Below are 9,249 nucleotides of genomic sequence, written 5' to 3'. Positions count from 1 at the left end.
GGGGGTTTAGAGGGTACACCGTGTTACAGGGTCAGGGGGGGGGGGGGTTAGAGGGTACACCGTGTTCTAGGGTCAGGGGGGGGTGAGAGGGTACACCGTGTCACAGGGTCAGGGGGGGTTAGAGGGTACACCGTGTTACAGGGTCGGGGGGGGGTTAGAGGGTACACCGTGTTACAGGGTTAAAGGGGGGGTTAGAGGGTACACCGTGTTACAGGGTCAGGGGGTTAGAGGGTACACCGTGTTACAGGGTCAGGGGGTTAGAGGGTACACCGTGTTACAGGGTCAGGGGGGGGTTAGAGGGTACACCGTGTTACAGGGTCAGGGGGTTAGAGGGTACACCGTGTTACAGGGTCAGGGGGGGGGGTTAGAGGGTACACCGTGTTACAGGGTCGGGGGGGGTTAGAGGGTACACCGTGTTACAGGGTCGGGGGGGGTTAGAGGGTACACCGTGTTACAGGGTCAGGGGGGTTAGAGGGTACACCGTGTTACAGGGTCGGGGGGGGTTAGAGGGTACACCGTGTTACAGGGTCAGGGGGTTAGAGGGTACACCGTGTTACAGGGTCAGGGGGGGGGTTAGAGGGTACACCGTGTTACAGGGTCAGGGGGTTAGAGGGTACACCGTGTTACAGGGTCAGGGGGGGGTTAGAGGGAACACCGTGTTACAGGGTCAGGGGGGGTTTAGAGGGTACACCGTGTTACAGGGTCAGGGGGGGGTTAGAGGGTACACCGTGTTACAGGGTCAGGGGGTTAGAGGGTACACCGTGTTACAGGGTCAGGGGGTTGGAGGGTACACCGTGTTACAGGGTCAGGGGGGGGTTAGAGGGTACACCGTGTTACAGGGTCAGGGGGGGTTAGAGGGTACACCGTGTTACAGGGTCAGGGGGGGGTTAGAGGGTACACCGTGTTACAGGGTCAGGGGGGGTTAGAGGGTACACCGTGTTACAGGGTCGGGGGGGGTTAGAGGGTACACCGTGTTACAGGGTCGGGGGGGGTTAGAGGGTACACCGTGTTACAGGGTCGGGGGGGGTTAGAGGGTACACCGTGTTACAGGGTCAGGGGGGGGTTAGAGGGTACACCGTGTTACAGGGTCAGGGGGGTTTAGAGGGTACACCGTGTTACAGGGTCAGGGGGTTAGAGGGTACACAGTGTTACAGGGTCAGGGGGGGGTTAGAGGGTACACCGTGTTACAGGGTCAGGGGGGCGTTAGAGGGTACACCGTGTTACAGGGTCAGGGGGTTAGAGGGTACACCGTGTTACAGGGTCAGGGGGTTAGAGGGTACACCGTGTTACAGGGTCGGGGGGGGTTAGAGGGTACACCGTGTTACAGGGTCGGGGGGGGTTAGAGGGTACACCGTGTTACAGGGTCAGGGTCGGGGGGTTAGAGGGTACACCGTGTTACAGGGTCAGGGGGGGGTTAGAGGGTACACCGTGTTACAGGGTCGGGGGGGGGTTAGAGGGTACACCGTGTTACAGGGTCAGGGGGGGGGTTAGAGGGTACACCGTGTTACAGGGTCAGGGGGGGGGTTAGAGGGTACACCGTGTTACAGGGTCAGGGGGTTAGAGGGTACACCGTGTTACAGGGTCAGGGGGTTAGAGGGTACACCGTGTTACAGGGTCAGGGGGTTAGAGGGTACACCGTGTTACAGGGTCAGGGGGGGGTTAGAGGGTACACCGTGTTACAGGGTCAGGGGGGGGTTAGAGGGTACACCGTGTTACAGGGTCGGGGGGTTAGAGGGTACACCGTGTTACAGGGTCAGGGGGGGGGGTTAGAGGGTACACCGTGTTACAGGGTCAGGGGGGGGTTAGAGGGTACACCGTGTTACAGGGTCAGGGGGGGGTTAGAGGGTACACCGTGTTACAGGGTCGGGGGGTTAGAGGGTACACCGTGTTACAGGGTCAGGGGGGGGGTTAGAGGGTACACCGTGTTACAGGGTCAGGGGGGGGTTAGAGGGTACACCGTGTTACAGGGTCAGGGGGTTAGAGGGTACACCGTGTTACAGGGTCAGGGGGGGGGGTTAGAGGGTACACCGTGTTACAGGGTCAGGGGGGAGTTAGAGGGTACACCCTGTTACAGGGTCAGGGGGGGTTAGAGGGTACACCGTGTTACAGGGTCGGGGGGGGTTAGAGGGTACACCGTGTTACAGGGTCGGGGGGTTAGAGGGTACACCGTGTTACAGGGTCAGGGGGGGGGTTAGAGGGTACACCGTGTTACAGGGTCAGGGGGGGGTTCGAGGGTACACCGTGTTACAGGGTCAGGGGGGGGGTTAGAGGGTACACCGTGTTACAGGGTCAGGGGGGGGTTAGAGGGTACACCGTGTTACAGGGTCAGGGGGGGGTTAGAGGGTACACCGTGTTACAGGGTCAGGGGGGGGGTTAGAGGGTACACCGTGTTACAGGGTCAGGGGGTTCGAGGGTACACCGTGTTACAGGGTCAGGGGGGGGTTAGAGGGTACACCGTGTTACAGGGTCAGGGGGGGTTAGAGGGTACACCGTGTTACAGGGTCAGGGGTCAGAGTGCGTCCCTCATTCGTGTCCTGGTTAAAGGTGTTCCCTGCCGTTGCAGGGTCAGAGGTCACCCCGGAGATGTTGACCTGTGAGTTTTGTGGGAGACTGGAACAAGCCGACAAGTTCAAGAGGTCAAAGAGATTCTGCTCCATGGCCTGTGCCAAGAGGTGAGGTCAAAGGGCACATGACCCTAAACACTCTCCATGTGATACCTGACCCTATCCCCCCCGTGTCTCTCTCTCTCTCTCTCTCTCTGACCCTATCCCCCGTGTCTCTCTCTCTCTCTCTGACCCTATCCCCCGTGTCTCTCTCTCTCTCTCTCTCTCTGACCCTATCCCCCGTGTCTCTCTCTCTCTCTCTGACCCTATCCCCCGTGTCTCTCTCTCTCTCTCTCTCTGACCCTATCCCCCGTGTGTCTCTCTCTCTCTCTCTCTGACCCTATCCCCCGTGTCTCTCTCTCTCTCTCTCTCTCTCTGACCCTATCCCCCGTGTCTCTCTCTCTCTCTCTCTCTCTGACCCTATCCCCCGTGTGTCTCTCTCTCTCTCTCTGACCCTATCCCCCGTGTCTCTCTCTCTCTCTCTGACCCTATCCCCCCGTGTCTCTCTCTCTCTCTCTCTCTGACCCTATCCCCCCCGTGTGTCTCTCTCTCTCTCTCTGACCCTATCCCCCGTGTCTCTCTCTCTCTCTGACCCTATCCCCCGTGTCTCTCTCTCTCTCTCTCTGACCCTATCCCCCCGTGTCTCTCTCTCTCTCTCTCTCTGACCCTATCCCCCGTGTCTCTCTCTCTCTCTCTGACCCTATCCCCCGTCTCTCTCTCTCTCTCTCTCTCTGACCCTATCCCCCGTGTCTCTCTCTCTCTCTCTCTGACCCTATCCCCCGTGTCTCTCTCTCTCTCTCTCTCTGACCCTATCCCCCGTGTCTCTCTCTCTCACTCTCTCTGACCCTATCCCCCGTCTCTCTCTCTCTCTCTCTCTCTCTCTGACCCTATCCCCCGTGTGTCTCTCTCTCTCTCTGACCCTATCCCCCCGTGTCTCTCTCTCTCTCTCTCTGACCCTATCCCCCCGTGTCTCTCTCTCTCTCTCTCTCTGACCCTATCCCCCCGTGTCTCTCTCTGTCTGACCCTATCCCCCCCGTGTCTCTCTCTCTCTCTCTCTCTGACCCTATCCCCGTGTGTCTCTCTCTCTCTCTCTCTCTCTCTGACCCTATCCCCCCGTGTGTCTCTCTCTCTCTCTGACCCTATCCCCCCGTGTCTCTCTCTCTCTCTCTCTGACCCTATCCCCCGTGTCTCTCTCTCTCTCTCTCTGACCCTATCCCCCGTGTGTGTCTCTCTCTCTCTGACCCTATCCCCCCGTGTCTCTCTCTCTCTCTCTCTCTGACCCTATCCCCCCGTGTCTCTCTCTGACCCTATCCCCCGTGTGTCTCTCTCTCTCTCTCACCCTATCCCCCGTGTCTCTCTCTCTCTCTCTCTCTCTGACCCTATCCCCCGTGTCTCTCTCTCTCTCTCTCTCTGACCCTATCCCCCGTGTCTCTCTCTCTCTCTCTGACCCTATCCCCCGTGTCTCTCTCTCTCTCTCTGACCCTATCCCCCGTGTGTCTCTCCCTCCCTCTCTCTCTCTCTCTCTCTCTCTCTCTCTCTCTGACCCTATCCCCCGTGTGTCTCTCCCTCCCTCTCTCTCTCTCTCTCTCTCTCTCTCTCTCTCTGACCCTATCCCCCCGTGTCTCTCTCTCTCTGACCCTATCCCCCCATGTCTCTCTCTCTCTCTCTCTCTCTGACCCTATCCCCCGTGTCTCTCTCTCTCTCTCTCTCTGACCCTATCCCCCCGTGTGTCTCTCTCTCTCTCTGACCCTATCCCCCGTGTCTCTCTCTCTCTCTCTCTCTCTCTCTGACCCTATCCCCCCGTGTCTCTCTCTCTCTCTCTCTGACCCTATCCCCCGTGTGTCTCTCTCTCTCTCTCTGACCCTATCCCCCCGTGTCTCTCTCTCTCTCTCTGACCCTATCCCCCGTGTGTCTCTCTCTCTCTCTCTCTCTCTGACCCTATCCCCCCGTGTCTCTGTCTCTCTCTCTCTCTCTCTCTGACCCTATCCCCCGTGTCTCTCTCTCTCTCTCTCTGACCCTATCCCCCCGTGTGTCTCTCTCTCTCTCTCTCTCTGACCCTATCCCCCGTGTGTCTCTCTCTCTCTCTGACCCTATCCCCCCGTGTCTCTCTCTCTCTCTGACCCTATCCCCCGTGTGTCTCTCTCTCTCTCTGACCCTATCCCCCCGTGTGTCTCTCTCTCTCTCTCTCTGACCCTATCCCCCGTGTGTCTCTCTCTCTCTCTCTGACCCTATCCCCCCGTGTGTCTCTCTCTCTCTCTCTGACCCTATCCCCCCGTGTCTCTCTCTCTCTGACCCTATCCCCCCGTGTCTCTCTCTCTCTCTGACCCTAACCCCCCGTGTCTCTCTCTCTCTCTCTCTGACCCTATCCCCTGTGTCTCTCTCTCTCTCTGACCCTATCCCCTGTGTCTCTCTCTCTCTCTCTCTCTGACCCTATCCCCCGTGACTCTCTCTCTCTCTCTTTCTGACCCTATCCCCCGTGTGTCTCTCTCTCTCTCTCTCTCTGACCCTATCCCCCGTGTGTCTCTCTCTCTCTCTCTCTCTCTCTGACCCTATCCCCCGTGTGTCTCTCTCTCTCTCTCTCTGACCCTATCGCCCGTGTCTCTCTCTCTCTCTCTGACCCTATCCCCCGTGTGTGTCTCTCTCTCTCTCTCTGACCCTATCCCCCCGTGTGTCTCTCTCTCTCTCTCTGACCCTATCCCCCCGTGTGTCTCTCTCTCTCTGACCCTATCCCCCCGTGTCTCTCTCTCTCTCTCTCTCTGACCGTATCCCCCGTGTCTCTCTCTCTCTGACCCTATCCCCCGTGTCTCTCTCTCTCTCTCTCTCTCGGACCCTATCCCCCGTGTCTCTCTCTCTCTGACCCTATCCCCCCGTGTCTCTCTCTCTCTCTGACCCTATCCCCCCGTGTGTCTCTCTCTCTCTCTCTCTCTGACCCTATCCCCCGTGTGTCTCTCTCTCTCTCTCTGACCCTATCCCCCCGTGTGTCTCTCTCTCTCTCTCTGACCCTATCCCCCCGTGTCTCTCTCTCTCTGACCCTATCCCCCCGTGTCTCTCTCTCTCTCTGACCCTAACCCCCCGTGTCTCTCTCTCTCTCTCTCTGACCCCATCCCCTGTGTCTCTCTCTCTCTCTGACCCTATCCCCCTGTGTCTCTCTCTCTCTCTCTCTCTGACCCTATCCCCCGTGACTCTCTCTCTCTCTCTTTCTGACCCTATCCCCCGTGTGTCTCTCTCTCTCTCTCTCTCTGACCCTATCCCCCGTGTGTCTCTCTCTCTCTCTCTCTCTCTCTCTCTGACCCTATCCCCCGTGTGTCTCTCTCTCTCTCTCTCTGACCCTATCGCCCCGTGTCTCTCTCTCTCTCTCTGACCCTATCCCCCGTGTGTGTCTCTCTCTCTCTCTCTGACCCTATCCCCCCGTGTGTCTCTCTCTCTCTCTCTGACCCTATCCCCCCGTGTGTCTCTCTCTCTCTGACCCTATCCCCCCGTGTCTCTCTCTCTCTCTCTCTCTGACCCTATCCCCCGTGTCTCTCTCTCTCTCTGACCCTATCCCCCGTGTCTCTCTCTCTCTCTCTCTCTGACCCTATCCCCCCGTGTCTCTCTCTCTCTCTCTGACCCTATCCCCCCGTGTCTCTCTCTCTCTCTCTGACCCTATCCCCCGTGTCTCTCTCTCTGACCCTATCCCCCGTGTGTGTCTCTCTCTCTCTGACCCTATCCCCCCGTGTGTCTCTCTCTCTCTCTCTCTCTCTGACCCTATCCCCCCGTGTCTCTCTCTCTCTCTCTCTCTGACCCTATCCCCCGTGTCTCTCTCTCTCTCTCTCTCTGACCCTATCCCCCGTGTCTCTCTCTCTCTCTCTGACCCTATCCCCCGTGTCTCTCTCTCTCTCTCTCTCTCTGACCCTATCCCCCCGTGTCTCTCTCTCTCTCTCTCTCTCTGACCCTATCCCCCCGTGTGTCTCTCTCTCTCTCTCTCTGACCCTATCCCCCCGTGTGTCTCTCTCTCTCTGACCCTATCCCCCCGTGTCTCTCTCTCTCTCTCTCTGACCCTATCCCCCCGTGTCTCTCTCTCTCTCTCTCTGACCCTATCCCCCCGTGTGTGTCTCTCTCTCTCTGACCCTATCCCCCGTGTCTCTCTCTCTCTCTCTCTCTCTCTGACCCTATCCCCCGTGTGTCTCTCTCTCTCTCTCTCTCTGACCCTATCCACCCGTGTCTCTCTCTCTCTCTCTCTCTGACCCTATCCCCCGTGTGTCTCTCTCTCTCTCTGATCCTATCCCCCGTGTCTCTCTCTCTCTCTCTCTCTGACCCTATCCCCCATGTCTCTCTCTCTCTCTCTCTCTCTGACCCTATCCCCCGTGTGTCTCTCTCTCTCTCTCTGACCCTATCCTCCCCCGTGTCCCTCTCTCTCTCTCTGACCCTATCCCCCGTGTCTCTCTCTCTCTGACCCTATCCCCCCGTGTCTCTCTCTCTCTCTGACCCTATCCCCCCGTGTGTCTCTCTCTCTCTTCTCTGACCCTATCCCCCGTGTGTCTCTCTCTCTCTCTCTCTGACCCTATCCCCCCTCTCTCTCTCTCTGACCCCTATCCCCCGTGTCTCTCTCTCTCTGACCCCTATCCCCCGTGTCTCTCTCTCTCTCTCTCTCTGACCCTATCCCCCCCCGTGTCCCTCTCTCTCTCTCTGACCCTATCCCCCCGTGTCTCTCTCTCTCTGACCCTATCCCCCGTGTCTCTCTCTCTCTCTCTGACCCTATCCCCCGTGTGTCTCTCTCTCTCTCTCTCTCTGACCCTATCCCCCGTGTCTCTCTCTCTCTCTCTCTCTGACCCTATCCCCCGTGTCTCTCTCTCTCTCTCTGACCCTATCCCCCCGTGTGTCTCTCTCTCTCTCTCTGACCCTATCCCCCGTGTCTCTCTCTCTCTCTCTCTGACCCTATCCCCCGTGTGTCTCTCTCTCTCTCTCTGACCCTATCCCCCGTGTGTCTCTCTCTCTCTCTCTCTCTCTGACCCTATCCCCCGTGTCTCTCTCTCTCTCTCTCTCTGACCCTATTCCCCCGTGTGTCTCTCTCTCTCTCTCTCTGACCCTATCCCCCGTGTCTCTCTCTCTCTCTCTGACCCTATCCCCCCGTGTGTCTCTCTCTCTCTCTCTGACCCTATCCCCCGTGTGTGTCTCTCTCTCTCTCTCTGACCCTATCCCCCGTGTGTCTCTCTCTCTCTCTCTCTGACCCTATCCCCCGTGTGTCTCTCTCTCTCTCTCTCTCTCTCTCTCTCTCTGACCCTATCCCCCGTGTCTCTCTCTCTCTCTCTCTGACCCTATCCCCCCGTGTCTCTCTCTCTCTCTCTCTGACCCTATCCCCCCGTGTCTCTCTCTCTCTCTCTGACCCTATCCCCCGTGTGTGTCTCTCTCTCTCTCTGACCCTATCCCCCTGTGTCTCTCTCTCTCTCTCTGACCCTATCCCCCGTGTGTCTCTCTCTCTCTCTGACCCTATTCCCCCGTGTGTCTCTCTCTCTCTCTCTCTGACCCTATCCCCCCGTGTCTCTCTCTCTCTCTGACCCTATCCCCCCGTGTCTCTCTCTCTCTCTCTGACCCTATCCCCCGTGTGTCTCTCTCTCTCCGACCCTATCCCCCGTGTCTCTCTCTCTCTCTCTCTCTGACCCTATCCCCCCGTGTCTCTCTCTCTCTCTCTCTGACCCTATCCCCCTGTGTCTCTCTCTCTCTCTCTGACCCTATCCCCCGTGTCTCTCTCTCTCTCTCTCTCTGACCCTATCCCCCGTGTCTCTCTCTCTCTCTCTCTCTGACCCTATCCCCCCGTGTCTCTCTCTCTCTCTGACCCTATCCCCCGTGTGTCTCTCTCTCTCTGACCCTATCCCCCGTGTCTCTCTCTCTCTCTCTCTCTCTGACCCTATCCCCCCGTGTCTCTCTCTCTCTCTCTCTCTGACCCTATCCCCCTGTGTCTCTCTCTCTCTCTCTGACCCTATCCCCCCGTGTCTCTCTCTCTCTCTCTCTGACCCTATCCCCCCGTGTGTCTCTCTCTCTCTCTCTCTGACCCTATCCCCCCGTGTCTCTCTCTCTCTCTCTGACCCTATCCCCCGTGTGTCTCTCTCTCTCTGACCCTATCCCCCCGTGTGTCTCTCTCTCTCTGACCCTATCCCCCCGTGTGTCTCTCTCTCTCTCTCTCTCTGACCCTATCCCCCCGTGTGTCTCTCTCTCTCTCTGACCCTATCCCCCGTGTGTCTCTCTCTCTCTCTGACCCTATCCCCCCGTGTGTCTCTCTCTCTCTGACCCTATCCCCCCGTGTGTCTCTCTCTCTCTCTCTCTCTGACCCTATCCCCCCGTGTGTCTCTCTCTCTCTCTGACACTATCCCCCGTGTCTCTCTCTCTCTCTCTCTCTGACCCTATCCCCCGTGTCTCTCTCTCTGACCCTATCCCCCGTGTCTCTCTCTCTCTCTCTCTCTGACCCTATCCCCCGTGTCTCTCTCTCTCTCTCTCTCTGACCCTATCCCCCGTGTCTCTCTCTCTCTCTCTCTCTGACCCTATCCCCCCGTGTCTCTCTCTCTCTCTGACCCTATCCCCCCGTGTCTCTCTCTCTCTCTCTCTGACCCTATCCCCCGTGTGTCTCTCTCTCTCTGACCCTATCCCCCCGTGTGTCTCTCTCTCTCTCTCT

The 9,249-nt window shown here is 58.3% G+C and overlaps 1 protein-coding gene across 1 annotated transcript in view; it reads left to right on the top strand.

Annotated features, from left to right (window-relative positions):
• The first annotated feature begins 2,552 nt into the window (after positions 1–2,552).
• LOC140474495 (polyhomeotic-like protein 1) overlaps positions 2,553–9,249 on the top strand; it is a 31,012-nt gene continuing 24,315 nt past the window's right edge. Inside the window, exon 1 of the mRNA XM_072567703.1 lies at positions 2,553–2,672. Within this exon, the coding sequence (XP_072423804.1) occupies positions 2,584–2,672 (89 nt within the window). The 5' untranslated portion in view covers positions 2,553–2,583. The remainder of the gene's footprint in view (positions 2,673–9,249) is intronic.

This window comes from Chiloscyllium punctatum, unplaced genomic scaffold, assembly GCF_047496795.1.
Source record: "Chiloscyllium punctatum isolate Juve2018m unplaced genomic scaffold, sChiPun1.3 scaffold_1027, whole genome shotgun sequence".
NCBI lineage: Eukaryota > Metazoa > Chordata > Chondrichthyes > Orectolobiformes > Hemiscylliidae > Chiloscyllium > Chiloscyllium punctatum.
Note: the sequence above shows the minus strand (reverse complement) of the source record. Positions and strands in the feature narration are given on the sequence as shown.